The 15,491-nt window shown below is 44.8% G+C and overlaps 1 protein-coding gene across 1 annotated transcript in view; it reads left to right on the plus strand.

The window, feature by feature from the left end:
* The window catches only part of PLEKHD1 (pleckstrin homology and coiled-coil domain containing D1), a 68,186-nt gene that overhangs the window by 14,145 nt on the left and 38,550 nt on the right, over nucleotides 1-15,491 (plus strand). Inside the window, exons 2-7 of the mRNA XM_051791427.1 lie at nucleotides 3,047-3,140; nucleotides 4,050-4,139; nucleotides 4,657-4,733; nucleotides 9,241-9,332; nucleotides 12,161-12,213; nucleotides 14,474-14,568. Of these exons, the coding sequence (XP_051647387.1) occupies nucleotides 3,047-3,140; nucleotides 4,050-4,139; nucleotides 4,657-4,733; nucleotides 9,241-9,332; nucleotides 12,161-12,213; nucleotides 14,474-14,568 (501 nt within the window). The remainder of the gene's footprint in view (nucleotides 1-3,046; nucleotides 3,141-4,049; nucleotides 4,140-4,656; nucleotides 4,734-9,240; nucleotides 9,333-12,160; nucleotides 12,214-14,473; nucleotides 14,569-15,491) is intronic.

Genomic DNA, 15,491 nt, shown 5'->3' on the forward strand with positions numbered 1-15,491 from the left:
TCTTGCAACTATTTCTTGAGGTTATTCAGACTGAAAAGAGTGTTGAAAATGATGAATAGACTTTCTCCATTTCATGTGTGGTGTTGACTTTTATTCCTTAGGTTCATATTTCTGCATACAGTAGCTGATTAACTCACTGGACCAAGCACAGGAGCACTGACCAGGCAGAATTGTTTTTTTAAGATGTTATTTCTGTATTTATTGTGCAGATAAGGTAACATTTCCCTCTAAAAAATCAAATTCTCCTTGAACTAAGCATTAGAGACATAACATAAGAAAACTTTTTTATAGAGTTAATGATCAGAGGTGGGAGGAAAAATGAATCAGGAAGGCTACTGTTCACAGAAGTGACATGGACAGAAGGAACCAGAAACAAGCCTTGTGTGCTCTGTGGAGGTTTCTCTGATATCTGCCTTGGCCAGGGTCAGCTCTGAGCCTGCTGCAGAGGTCATGGCTGCCTTTGCCATTAGTGCAGATATATCTGAAAATCCCAGTCCTTGTTTCACACAGAGGTGAGACCTCGGCGAATCCACTCTATCAGTAATGTGTCCCCAGAGATGTGCCTAATGCATCTGCTAAATGGGCTGATATCTCAGAGTTGGACAGCCACCACAGGTAGGGTCACACCTGGCTTTCCCAACTGAGGGAATGATGCAGCTTCTCTGGGAGTTGCACTGGAACATGCACGAGTTCAGGCTGGAAGGGAGATGGTCACCCAGGTGAAAGGTGAATAGTAATTTCTCCTACTCAGATCACCTGCTGGACAGCTGCACTGTGAGTGAGCAGCTTTTCAGTCCTCTACCAACTAAATAAGCTCAATGCAGAAGAGTGATTTTTGCACTGAGTTGTGCTGTTCTGCTTAGAGCAGTTTTGCCAGGCTGTGGTCAGGAACAAGAGGTGAGGTTGGGCAGTCAACCATGATGTTCCCAGAGTATCAAATAAGGAGACAGTGTCCTGCTGAGGAAGCAAGCTGGCTGCTTCTCCCTGCCTCTGATGCCAACATCAACAGGTATAGATGAGCGGGCAAGAAGAAGAAAAAATTTGGGACACAATAACTGCTGCTGGTGTTTGTATGGTCTGAAGATTTCTGGGTGTAAATATGTTCAATGACTCACTTTTACACTTTTACACATTTTGGAGAACTTGCAAAGTAGGTCCAGAGCTTGTGTTTGCTACAGTCATTCAGAAGTTTAGCTTTGTTCTGAGTTTTTTGGTTGCTCTGAGAGCCCCATGCACACATATTTCCATGGCATTTGGCAATTTCATCTGTGTTGCCAAACCCACAGCAGAAAAGCAAGAGATAGAAGCTGATGGAAGTGGTAAAGCTTTTGCCCAAGTATAATTATAATAATTATTGTTAATAATTATATGCATAATTTTATTATTATAATTATATATCATAATTTTATTATTATAATATTCTCTGCCAGCTTTGACTTCTTTCTTTAGCTTTAGGAGCTAAACTGCTAAACTAAATTGCTGTGCTTATCTGTACTGGAGGCAGTGCTTGGCTACATCTGACAGCCCATCCACTTCAGGAGAAGACTGCAATGGGATGGACATGTGAAGGCATTAGAACTGTCCTTGTGGATCAATCCCCTGAGCCTGTAGCCCATCACTGATGGTGGCTTCAGGGAAAGGTGCAGGAATGCTCAGGCTGCAGAATTGGACAGCACTACCTGTAGAAAGTCTTCTTCTGATCCCTCCCAGAAGCTGGAGGGTTTTCTGAGAATGTTCTTTTTATTCAAAGAAATGCCTTATCCTTTCCAGTTTCCTCATGATCTCTTGTCCTTGGGACCAAATGAAAGTGATTTACACAGCAGTGTTTTGTGCAGTGTAAAAAGGCATTCTTTAATAATTTTCAACTTACTACCTTTCACTTTCTTTCCAGTTCCCTGTTTCTCATGTCAGAAAATATGTACAGAACAGTGCAACATATTTTCTTTGTCATTTACTCTTTTGAAACCTCCCTACTAAACTTGTCCCCATTTTTTTATTCAGCTGCTCTTCAGAGTTTTTGAGTGCTGCAGAGATTTAGACCAAATTGAAACTAAGTCATATATCTCTCACCTGTACCACTGCCTGTAGAGTAAATGCAACCTCAATTTTTGAAGAGAGGAGGGACTCTCCCAGGGGCATTTTGAAAATCCAAAGAAGTTAAAAGTGGAACTCCTTTAATCATAATTTTGAGGGCATGCTCCAGTAAATTAGAGGCTCGGTTTACAGAAATGGTGATATTTTGTGGCTACTATACAGTGATCATCAGAGCGTACCTAAGGCTAACTGAGCAGAGCAAGGCATATCGGCTAATTGAGCAGAACAAGGCATAATTTAACATTACACATATGAGAAAAAAATATTCAATTTCCTTTGTAGTTATGAAGGTCAATGACAGAAGACTTTGCCAGGAGCTCTGCTTAGAAATATCTCTAAAATTTATTTCTGCTCCTGAGTGCTCTGGTGGCCAGTTTTTTGCCTCAAGAGTCACTTGCAGATGCTAGCGTGTGACTCTCCCTGCCATATGACTCAGTGTTAGAGTGAAAACACTTCCCTTCTGTCTTACTACAAGATGGGAGGAAAGAGGGTGGCAGGGGACAGATTGCAAAAATAATCATTTAGTTGGTCTTAGCCCATGTGTGAGACCCTTAAAAAAAAGAGCAGCTCTCTTCCAATGGGTTGAATCCAACCTACATGGGCTAGATAGAGCGCAAACAGTTAGAGGTGCCAAAAATCTTTGGTCCTGTCTTGGACAGAGAGTGCTGTGAGTAAATGGTGCTATGGTTTGCCTTCAACACTGGTGCGTGCATGCTGTGGTGGTAAACTGTAAGCACAAAGTGGTGGAAAACTGTAAGCACAAAGTACTTAAACTTGATGCTTGGTGTTAAGCACTAGTTCTTGACTATAAGCACAAGTGAGGCACCTCACCTGAGATGGAAGTAGTAAACTCTTCTGCTCAGAAAGTAGCTTTAGTTAGGTGGAGATTTTCTCATGCTGTGAACCACAACCTCTGTTCTAGCAAAATTTATTTCCTTTTTCTGTCTTAAAGGTTCTTCATAATTAAGGAAAGTTTTCTGCTTTACTATGCTGAGAGTGAGAAGAAGAGTTTTGAAAGCAATAAATACTTCAATATCCACCCCAAGGTGAGCAGCATTTGCACAGGGAGGGGGTTATTCTCTTTCTATCTCCCCCCTCCCCTTCCTCCATGGACCCAGAAAGTGAAGAAGAGGTAAGTCACAGACTTCACCCAGACCCAGAGAAGCCTCAAAAAAGAAAGAATCATGTCAGTACCTTTTCAAGATACTTAATGATTCAGCAGTTACGTGACTTCCGTATTTTTTACCTAACGGTAGATGTATCCCCTTGTTTTCATGATCTCCTAAACAACTAATCTTATGGCTGTAAAAATACTGACAAAAGCTGACAGATTTGTTTGCTGCTTATTCCTAACCTGTACTTGCACTCATTAGCATCTGATAACCCACAAGCCTTCAGTTCTTAGGAGTGGCCTCCATAGCTCTGCTGCCTGGAGATCTCACATAGGGGCCTTGGGCTCTGAGTCTGCTTTTGTCCTCTGTAGTCACTGGAGGCTGATGAGGCACACATTCTTCCACACATCCTGCTTAGCAGCAGCCAGCTGCCTGTCCGCCCCCACACAGCACATGTGGGGTGTTGACCTACTGGTGGTGACTGCAATGGATGCACAGCCTCTCTCATGATACCACACTGTGAACCTGCAAAACTCGCCCCTGTTGGGAGATCACTTCCTCCTTGATAACAGAGTTCCTGCTTCCGTGTTCTAGCTAGCAGTCTTCTCTCTGTGATGAATACAGGACTGCCATCTTCACCTCCTTTCAGATACCAGTTGGAGGGGTTTCCTGGTGGTGGTGGGAATCCCTCTGCTTTTCAGAAACTGTGTGTATTGCCCCTCCTGGTGTAGCCAAGGAAAGGCAGGGCTCCACAAGTGACCAAGGGTGAAAGTTCAGCTCCTGGTTAGTTAATAGTTATACTTGATTTTACTGACTGATTGGAGTGTTCTGGTTTATCCCTAGGGTGTCATACCCCTGGGAGGCTGCATCGTGGAGCCCAAAGAAGAGGCCAACATGCCTTATGCCATAAAAATCTCTCATGAAGACTTCCATGTAAGTAGATTTCTTCTAAAAACCCCCAAACACCTCAAAACATGTTAATGCTGATGAGCAGAGCTAGATTGGCAGTCTTTTCCCTCCCCACCAAGGTATGCCTACCCTCTCTGGGCAGACTATCCTGAGAGAGAGGGTGGCTTAGCATCTCAAGTCCCCTCAAGTTTTTGCTGCTGCTACTTTGACAACCAACAAGAAAACTTGCACTTTCTGACACCAGGTATTATGCTACTAGCAGACCAGTAGACAGATACTCAAGAGCCCTAGAGCTCACGTTGCCCTATCATTTTATTTCTACCATGACTGTTTGCCATATGCACACTTTCCAATGTGTGGTAGACCTGGGTCATATTTGCTACCATGTGATGCTTCCTGTGGAGGTGGAAGACTGTGGTGGGCTTTCCTCCCTCCACAGCTGTGCTATCTGTGTTCAGTTCATGCCCTGAGTGCACAGAGGTGCATAAGGCACCAGCCTCTCTAATCTGGGTTTTTTCTCCCCTCCCCTCCCCTCTTCCAGGGTAACATTGTTCTAGCAGCTGAATCAGAGTTTGAGCAGGCTCAGTGGCTGGAGATGCTACAGGAGTCTGGAAAAGTGTAAGCTTCTTTCTATTCCTTATTCAGTTTGATCTGTTCTGTAGATGTGTAAAGGATAAAGAGGAAGAAGCCTGACTAGAAGGACTATGGGAAGTCAGACAAGCTCCTCAAAACTAGTAAGAGCTTCACTTGTCTCCTGGACCTATCCTTTCCCTAAATGAGAATGCTCTAAAGCTGACACAAAGCTTCCCACCTTGGTAGGCAGTGTGGTGTGCAGTACGGCTCTTTGCTCCCAACCCCAGGCTGTCATCTGTCAAATGCTGAGGTAATGAGTGCCCTCTGCTGTCCCTCTCTCTTACCTCTGAAAGATGGGACCTGGGCCTGAATGGGAGCCCTTCTGGTCCATTCCGTGTGGGTTTAAAGGTCTGTGGGCTTGACAAAGGTGAGGGTTAGAAAACTTCCTTGTTTGAATTTGGGGTAAAGTACGAGCAGAACAGGTAAGGCACAAAGCTTGTGAGCAGCTGTCCATGTGGCTCTACATCCTGCTAGGGGCAAGGACCTCACCAGCACAGTACTGGTCATGCCAAGATGTCAGTAACAGCCTCAGAGAAATTGTGTGTCCTTAGAGTGTGCATCCCTTCTGCTCAGATCTCAGGGTGCTCAGGCCACACAGCAGCAGGATTTGGCCTCTCAAGACATTTAATTCTGAAATGCAGAGGCAGGTTAAATCCCAGGAGAGGAGGTGTTAGCAAAGCATTTCCAGCCCACCTACAGGGGTGAGAGGGTTTGACTGCTGTATGCATACAATACTGAGCTCGCAGTCTGCTGAGAATGCTGGAGAAAGATTTGCAGTTTGTTGGCCTCCATTTCTGCAATTCCTCAGCACCCAGGAGCTTGGCAGTGCAAGGAACAGCTGTCTTGCAAAACCAGAGCAGGCTCCTTCTAAATCTCAGCTGGTGCAGAAGACATAACACTTAAACAGGGATTTGACTTTCCCAAACCAGATATAGAAACTTTCCAAGCAGAGCAGAGCCTACTACTCACCTGCAAGGCTTAAAGCAATGAGCGCTTTGGTCTGCCCTTCCTGGCTGCATTACAATGTGTGTATGTGGTCTCATGTCACTATAGGGACAGATGATGTTCTGTTTGTAATACCAGTGTGTACATGGTAAAGGCAGTATCTCAGTTCATTTCAATGTTGTGAGGCTCAACATGTTAATTTGTATTAATGAGGAACCAATTTTATGGTGGATCAGCACAAGCCAAGCTCTGTGCTACTGCAGTGTGCCTGGCTTGGGTGCTGGGGCAAGCTGTTACCCCCACAGTAGTGTATGAACTGCAACACAAAGCTTTCCATTAAAGTTTCATGGGAGCAGGAGTCCCATGGGACACAAGACCCAAGGCAGAAGTCTGTCACCCACTCAGCACAAGCAGACTTGACCACTGCAGGGAAGAAGAGGCACAGATTTAGCCTTTGAGCAATCTGGAGTTTTTTATTCAGTTAGCACAGGCCTGCATTTCCCTTCACCAGTGTTAAGCTAAATTATTGCCAAGGGCAATAATTTGGGACCAAATTCATCTTTCAGGTGTGTACGGGAGGGAAGGAGCATGGCAGCACAGCTCCAGAGGTGTGCTCACAAGCAAGCCCTGCACAACTGTGTATGTCAGAGAGTCAACCTTTTCTTTAGTCCTTGCTTCAGTATTCCAGCAGTAGTGTTTAAAAGAGGAGCTAGACAGTGGCTGCTATCATATAGCAGACTACCTGCACCTAACTGAAAATCTACCCAAGACACCCCCTTCCCTCCCCTCTCTGCTTCTGTTCTTGTATCAGAGGAGAGCAGTGCAGCTCCAGTGCCAGCCTCACCTGTGCTGAGAATAGCCTGCATGTCAGGAAAAGCACAGATTATGTGGTTTATGCTAGCAGGGTCATGTTGGGAGCTAAGCAGCGGTCAGAAAGGCCAGCATGGGCCAGTAACTTGATCTGCGATGAACAGGAAAGCTAAAAGGATACAGATAAAATATTCTAGACAACCTGTTTGAGTGCCCTGTTGTTCCTAGATTGAGATTGCACTGCCGGTGGCACTGCAGCACTTAGTTGTAGTCATCCTGCAGTCTCCCTTATTATTTAAAACCAACCAAAGGAAAAAAAAACACATAAACATCCTCAAAAAACCCCTAAAACGAATTCCATAGAGTGAGATACAGAAATAAGGGAAAGAGGAAAAAATTAACCCAATCTGGAAATGTCCTCTATCCTCTCTCCTTTGAGTCAATTTTGTCTGCTGTCTCTTTGGTTGGGTGGGGGGGGAGTGTGCCTGCACAACTGCTTATTGCCTCTACCATCATAGTCTGCTCAGTGATATCTTCAGCTCTTCACTCCTTTGCAAGAATCATGGTTTGATAGGGAAATGGCTTATTCAGTGCAGAGGGGAACCAATGGTCTCTCCACCCTTCTAACATGTTGTGGCTTGGACTTACCACACTTGCCAGATCTGGAAAGCTTTTTGGAAACGCACAAAGCCCTGACTCCTAGACCACCAGGCTCTCTTCCCACCCAAAGAGGCTTTTTCTTCTGCTAGTTAGGGAGAGGGGCACATGTAACACTCTCTCTGTCCACAGCTCTCTTCACTGAGCGTTCCTTGAATTCGTTAAAAGTAGACTTTGTGGGCAATGGAGGGGGCAAAAATAACATAGAACATATATCCTGTGGACCATGAAGTGCTAAGTGTCTCCAAAAATTGCTTGTGGCTGTTCCCAAGAAAGGTAAAATGCAGGCAAAACTAGAGAGATGTTCCCAGTGCTGCAAAAGGACCGGAACAGACAATGGTTGAGATGCATAACACATGCAGATAACTATACAGCTTTGGGGGTTCTTTTCTTAGTAACCTTTGAGTTACAGACAGGGAAACATCTTGTTAGGCTGGGGAAGGGAAAGGGCCCTGGAAACATGAATCTAATAAACAGACACCTTAAAGGCTACAGCTGTTTTGAAACTCTCCATGTAATCATATGATAAACTCTGTCGTCTCCCCCACTCCCCTCTTGAGATCTTTTGCTGTTGGCTTCTCTGGGATCATATTCATCTTGTATGAGACAAGGTTGGTGAAAAAACATATTCGCACCCACATGTTCTCCCTCAAGATGAAGATGTCTACCTGTGGGCAAAACAGCACCTTTTTAATTAGTGTTCTAATTTCCTCTGCACTTTAGAATGATCCTCATCAGCTGAAAAGAAGCACAGCTATCTGCAAGGAGCACAAGACAGTGCTTGGGCTGCTGGAGCTGTGAGCTGCCTGGTCCCTGGGGTGGCGCGTGTTTAATTTATTTGTTTGTTTTTTGTAAGAGACAAAGTACAAGTTGCCTTGAAATTGTTATCTAAAAGGTTGCCAACCTAATGGTTTCCAAAAAGCTACAATTTCAAATGGTTCACAAAGAGGCTTGGTACAGGAAGGCTTACAGATATTTAATATTAATAAGCTCCCTCAGGATTTAACAAAGACGGCAGAATTTCTGGGCAGCAACTGCTGTTCCTGTATGTACATCTATATAAATAGATTAGAATCAATTGTATGTATGTTTTAATGTTATGCATTTCTTGTGTGTTGATTTTTTTTTTCTAATGAAACACCAATAGAATTGAGCAGCAAGCTCCATTGTTGGTTCTGGTTTTGATTTGTGTGTCCTTGTCCATGGTATTCAATATCTGTGCTTAAGCCTATCCTGCCCATCAGCTCAGTCAGTAATGGGCATCTGCTCCACAGGCCTTTCTTGTAGCTTAGCTTCATGAAGTGTTTAAGTGACCTTGAGATCCTCTGGCCAATGGTCCTAAAATAACACAAGATGCTCTTTGAATATGCCTGCTTCCTTTAACATTCCCTACTTGCCAGCATCTAGTCTGGCTTTTATCTCTGGTTCTTTTTTGTTTTCACAGGAAGAGGCACTTAACTCACAGTGTAGGGCCAGACACCAAGTCCTAGTGGCTTATAAGTAGCAGAGGAGGGATTGATTGGTTCCAGGGTGGATGGTGGATACCAGAAAGACTGAAGATAGAAGGCTATGGGAAGAATTCAATAGATGGTTAATGTTTGAAGGGGAAGAGTGACTCTAACAGCAAAATACTGGAAAGGTTGCAGAAGACAATGTTGTTAGCGATGGGAAGTTATTTGAGTTAAAAGCTAAAATCTGGTCCTAAAGTCTGTCAGGATCTATTTAAAGGGTTCCAGATGCATCCTGTTGCAGTTGGAGGCTGTGGATGTGCTGAATTGGTCTGGAGAGTCCTTAAGCTTAAGATCAGTGTAGGAATCTCCAAAACACTGAAAAATAACATTTGAATAGTTGTGAGGTGTTAACATACAGCTCATGTATTTAAAAAAGAAAAGAAATATTACTTAATGTCAGGGAAATTTCTCCAATTCATTTGTGGAGAAAAATTTAGAGAATCACTGTCCCAAACGATGAAAGTCTGCATGTTTGAATTACTTGGTGGCTTGCTAGGCTGAGACCCCCGTCTCAATCTGTAGGACCCTTAGCTCCTTTACATTGCCTGCTTTGTGTCTGCTCTCCCTAGGACATGGAAGAATGCCCAGCTGGGAGAGGCTATGATTGAGAGCCTGGAAGCCCAAGGACTGCAGCTGGCCAAGGAGAAACAGGAGTATTTAGGTAGGAAACTCTTACTTCCAAAAGCCATAAACCCCAAAATAGCCATTTTGCTTTTCCTGGAGTTGTCAGTGTGGTCAAGCCAAGCAGCTACAGGTTTTTACTGTACAAAACCTGTTTTTATAGGTTTGACTGTTACTGGATGAAGCTTTTGAGTAGTCAGCAGCTGAAATTCAGGTTTGAAGGGGGTCAAAACATGCAATGGTTAAGGTAGGATTTGGACATCTGTTTGGAGTGTGAAAACAAGAATGTGCTTTGGCCAACCTGCTGCAGTCTCGTGGCTGGTCTGTACAAATGTTTGCTGCCCCTGAGATATTTGGATGCGCTGGTTTCAGCTGCTTGCCAGGCAAATAACCAATACTTTTGTCTCCCTGAATCACACAGGACTGATACTTCTGAGGCTGATCACAGCTTTTCATGCATGAGTTTTCTTCAGCTAGCTGGGGGTTTTTTTGGTCTTACTCTATTTGATCTTTGTGTTTGCTCACACTCTTCATATTGAAAGTGGGAGCATTTACATGGGCTTGCTTGAGGTGTCTAATGGCAGTGGCTAATTTGTCAGTGCTGTCTCCATGGACAGTGCAGAGAGAACAGTTTGTCCAGATGAACATAGAATAATGTAGGTGGAAAGAGACTTCTGTAGGTTATCTAGTCCAATCCCCCTCCAGATTCTGGATGGCAATACCTTGGATGCTATGACTGCCTTGGGAGGTCCAGCTGTCTCTTCCCTGCATTGACCATAGCAAGAGCCAAGGGAGAGTAGTCATTTTAACCCAGATGCCCTCCATGTTAGAGCATTCGAAGAGCCCTTCTGATCTGGGGGCTGCTGGTCATGTGTGGACCCAGTGACTTGTCTGGACAGTCATCTGCTTTAAACAAGCTGGCAGCAATTTGGGTGCTTCAGGTTAGTGATGCCTTGAGCAGAGGCTCATAGTGTCTACTCCTAATCACCAAGGTACTGAAGGAATCTTGAAGAGCTTTTTGCACTTTTGCATCCATGATGATCAGGGGTGATCTCACATGCAACAGTGATAATAATTCAAGTATCAAGGCATGTTCATTCTGGCCATCTAAGCTCCATTCACACATGTGAGTTGATGGATGGGCTTGTATGTGAGGCAGGGAGGGAGAGGCGGCTCCACGTCTGACAAAGGGATAATGGGGAGTGCTGAAAGGAGGACCTGGAGGGACAGGAACAGGAGGAAGATTAGAAACAGGAAAACTTTGTCAAAACATTATTTTGCAACCACCAGAGCAGACTAAAGAGCCTAAAAGACTGAAGAGGTCTTTAGTACGATAAAAGACAAAGTGATGGAGGAATAGAAGAATATACATTCTGTGGCAAACAGGAGATATTTGGAATATGAAATATATATTTCACTGGGTTCTTTGGTCCGTGACAGGAACATTCAGAGCTGGTCAATTGTCACAGTTGGTTACTTTCTTTTGACAGCAACTGTCTATTTCAATATAACTACTGAGGCTTCTGCTTCATTAGCCTTACCTTCAATGATCTGTGTCCATCCTCTAGTTAAAACTTTGAGGTCAGACACTGTTCCTGGCAGGAGGTCAAGGTTCTCTGGAGGAAGCAAACACTGCTCGGGGGAATTCCCTGAATCCACACTGAGTGGATCCCACCTTCCTCCCACCAGGTTAGGATCCAGGTTTCACTCTCAGACATGGACTTTACAGAGGGCCATCAAGTCCAGGGCTTGGGCCCCCTAATAGGGGCAGAAGGGGGAAGGCAGAAGAGCCTCTGTGTAATTACAGTACGTCTGTGCTGGGTCCTGCCCAGGAGAAAGAGGTCAAGAGTGGAAAGGAAAGGCAGCAGTGGTGGTCAGCAGAGCTTTGGTAATGTAACACTATTTCTCTGGCAGCGGGAGCCCTGCTGTGGGCAGGAGGTGAAATCTGTGTTCCTCCTAGCAGTAGTACTCCTGCCAGCGGTAGTAATCTCATCAGGTCTCCAGTACCAGGGAAATCAGTAGCATCCCACTCACCTGATATGGGGAAAATTTAATCTAAAAGTACTACAGTGAATCTGCCCTGCTCACATGGCAGCTTGGTGGCAGAGCTGAGAGCTAAACCTTAGGCTTAACTGTGAGGAGTGTGTTTCTGTCTGGCTTCCTCTAAGTGTGACCAAGAGCTGCCTGAGGGAGAGCCTTTGAGGTTAGGGCATAGCACAACAGCAGGCTGCAGGGTAAGGAGCAGAGCAGGGCCTCTAGTGGGTGTGTATCTTCAGTAGACAAGAGCAACTGATGTTGAGGGGAACTGTTCTGTATAGCAAAACTTTTGTGGCTAGGTTAGGAGATTGATTTCTGGCCTTGGCTGGAACATCCCAAGGTGACAATAGGGAGCTGGCAGTGATGCCCAGAGGGCTAAGGAGTAAGGAGAGGATGATGTGCTAGGCAGGTGGGGATGAGGCACTGAGCTGCAGGAGAACTGACTGCTAGTACCTGGTGTGTGACCCTGTGCACCCACTTAACCTTTCTGTGCCTTTGTTTCCTCATCTGTGAAACAGAGATAAGAATATTTTTCTGACTCAGCTAGAGGATAGTGGAGGTTAGTTCATTAATGTTCTTTAAGAGCATTGAGAGGAAACCTTAGAAGGAGTACACAGCAAGGTGGTTGTTTAGTTTATTCAGTTATTTGGCAGGAGGGAAGTTACAGAACATCCCATTATGTGCCATCTTAGACTTTGGAGCCTCTCAGACAGATGCACACAAAGGAATAGGGAATGCTTCAGAAAGTTAGTGTTTCATGTTTGTAAATATCCCCAGGATATAAAATGCTTTTCTCTGTGCTTTCTCTGGCCTTTGTTTGTGTGCTTGCAGATAAGCTAATGGAGGAAACAGAAGAGCTATGTCTGCAAAGGGAGCAAAAAGAGGTGAGTGTTCATCCCAAGCCAATTTCCTTTAAATTCCACGTGGCAGGACTGGGATTTTGGGAGTTGTTGGTTTGAAGGCATGTCAGGGTTCAGGGAGAGGGGCTTGTGGAGCCACAAGACTCTCCAGCCAAACTCTGGACCCCATGGATGAAAAGAGGAATAAGACTTGTGCCATGAGATGGGTCTTGGAGGTGTACCCTTGCTCCCTTTCCCTGTTATTTTCCATGCAGCGTGCTTGTGATTATATCTGCAGGAGGACCAGGGAGGAAAATGAAATGAAATTCATATTCACTGGATTGAATGACACAATTGTTATTTGGCAGAGAAGACTCTGGCAATCAAGACTTGTCTCCACAGTTAGAAAGCAAGTAAACAGACCTGACATGGTTCCAGTGTAGAGATACTGTTGTGAGAAAAAAGGAGCAAAAAAAGCAATATGGTTTGTTTTTTGGACACACCAGAGATGGGGAGAATAATAAATATTGCACGAGAGAAAAATCAAGAGAGCACCCCCTAAGAGGTGACTATGATACCTTAATTTATCTTAGAATCATAGAATGGTTTGGGTTGGAAGGGGCCTTGAAGATCACCTAGTTCCAGCCTCCCTGCCACGGGCAGGGACATCTTTCACTAAACGAGGTTGCTTTATCAAGTTTATAATTGTTTTGCGACAAGACACGTGTCTTGTCAATACCACCTAAGGAGTCTTTCCGCTGTGCCTTTTGCAGCCGGACTTGTCTATCCCGCATTGGCCTTTTTAGTCACCAGCGCGTTTGTAGCAAATGTGGGTAGAGCCCTTCCCAAATCTTCATTCACGAAACCTAACCATGAGATAAGATGGGAATTGTTTTCCAAACTATTCCTAACTTATGGTTGCTTAGTATAGTAAGAGTAGCTCATTCTCACATTTCCAGCAAAACGATACTGATTTTTATAGCACCATCATAAAGTTATTGCAAGATAGCTGTGCAAATGGATTGTCCTATTACACAGTAGAAAAGTCTGCATGGATGTAGAATACCATGTTACAACCTTGCAAAGTGCCTCATGTTCTATTCCAGTTAATCCAAAATGACCATTGCCCCTCTTTAGGAAAAGACGGCAATGCTGACCTTGGCTTCTCAGGCCTATGTATTTCTTGCATACATTTTTGGAGAGCTAAAATCCAAAGATAGCTTGGACTCTCCTTTAGGGCTAAGCTACTTGTGCCTTTACAGGGAGACATCCCTTTCTGGTGAAGTAGCCTGCTGCACAGCCCACAGCCATGGGGAAGGAAATGCCCTTGTCTGAAGATCCTGTAACAAATCTCTGCTATTAAAAAGCCATGCACAGTAACTCCATTGCCCACAAAATTCAGATGGGGCCAGGTTAGTCTGAAGGAGTTTGGTACTGTGAAGAACTGAATGTAGAGCTCACTGAGCTGTGGTAGTCTGACCTGTTGAGAGCCTGAAGGCTCCAGAGAAGTATGTTGGGAAGGAAGCTTGAACCATGTATCTGCACTATAGAGCGAGACGCTTAATATTAATTTATTCAGTGTTAGTGCTGTTTTGTGACTAGCCTGGGCCTGCAACAGGAGTTGTGCTTAGCAGCTATAGCTGCAAAGGGACCTATCTGGGAGCAGGAGCCTTGTTGTATTTTGTCCCTGTCTTTCTCCATCTGTAGTAGGTCTCAGTACAACTGCTGCCTCTAGACTAGGGAAAGAGGCTGTTTCACTGCTTGAGACAACTTGTATTTCGTGCTCTTTAAACATGGTTTTATCAGCACAAAGATAGTGACAGGCTGATTAAACTGTGCAAAGCTGTAACTGAACAGTTTGTGTTTTCCTGCCCCAGTGGGGGTGGAGAGCAAGGCAGAGCTAGTAATAAAATCACACTTCAGGCACAGCAATTCTGGGGCTGTCACACTCCTTCAGGACTATCTGTACCTGAACATGTGGGTGCCTGGAAATGGTACATACACATGGAGTCCAGCATTCCCAGGGACCTTCTGTATATATGCATCAGAGCTGACCTGTGCAGAGAGCATGTCTGGGATTTTCGTGTGCTTGGTAACCTGGCTGGGGCTTATGGATGTCTGAAAATCCTCAACTTACTTCAAATCCCTTCTAATTGCTCCTGGACAAAAGCGTGGTGTGATCAGACGCCTTGTGGCTCTACATAGCTCGGGTTAAATGCCAGGTTTAAAGTCCCAGGCACTGTTAACAGGGAAGCCTTGCCTAACCGTGTAGGCAGAGTACATTCCTGTCTTCTCTTTGGGCCAGGAACTCGAGCGCCTGAACCAGATGCTGGAAGCAGAGAAGCAGCAGTTTGAAGAGGTGGTGCGGGAGCTGCGGCTGGAGCAGGAGGAGATCAGACGGTGAGGCAGCAGACTGTGCAGGGCAGGAAAAGGACACCAACTCCCACACCAGACAAAAGTGCCACTGTCGTGGTGAATCAAAACAGTTTGTAAAATCCACCTATTTTTGTGTGTGTAGGAAGGAGAATAGATGCTATATTGACCAAAACAGGAATGGCTGTGGGCTGTTTACCTGCATTTGCTATTGCTTGTGTGACCAATAGAATACAACTTAGCTTCATTTTGCATTCAGGGCTCCAGCAATTTATTTTCAAAGGGCTTGGACATGGGCAAACCCCAGATTGGTTGGGGAAGCATGGCAATGGAGGTGCTAGAGAGGATTTCAAAGAGGCAATTACTTTGATTGGCTGATCAGCCCTGTGGGGTCCAGACATATGGATCTGGTTTTCCACCATCAGCTAAATGACAATGGGTGGATGATGATGTTGCCTCACCAAGAATTGTTTTGTTATTTTAAGAATTACACTATGCAAAATGTAAGCGGAGAATGTATTTAGAAAGGGAAGGATCAAAATGCTTTGCCCTGAGTGTTGAAAGGGCTGTTTAGCCATTGCCCTCTTTTTTTTTGTTTTCCTTTTCTCTCCCTAAATAACATCTCGGTGTGATTTTGCAAACCATTTTTGTTTTCATAGATCTACCTCTGCTTAAATATGACTGCCCTGTTTGAACTCTTCCAGTTGCAACCATGGCCCTGTCCTTGCTAGAGAAGCACACTGACGGTTCGGTTTGGTTTGACGATGAGGAGGCACAGTAAAGTTCCTGAATGCCCGTAGTGTGTTCAAGGCAGGATGTGATGCTTCCTGGCAAGCTCCTGACTCTCCAGGACTGCCTTCACCAAGAGATCCACAGCCTGCGCAGTCTGAGCGTGGTCCGTGGGGCTAGTGTTCCACTGCAATAGCTGTTCCCCCTTTTTGCTTCTTTAG

The sequence above is a fragment of the Manacus candei genome, unplaced genomic scaffold, assembly GCF_025592945.1.
Source record: "Manacus candei isolate 608988 ecotype Guabito, Panama unplaced genomic scaffold, ASM2559294v1 h1tg000033l, whole genome shotgun sequence".
Taxonomy (NCBI): domain Eukaryota; kingdom Metazoa; phylum Chordata; class Aves; order Passeriformes; family Pipridae; genus Manacus; species Manacus candei.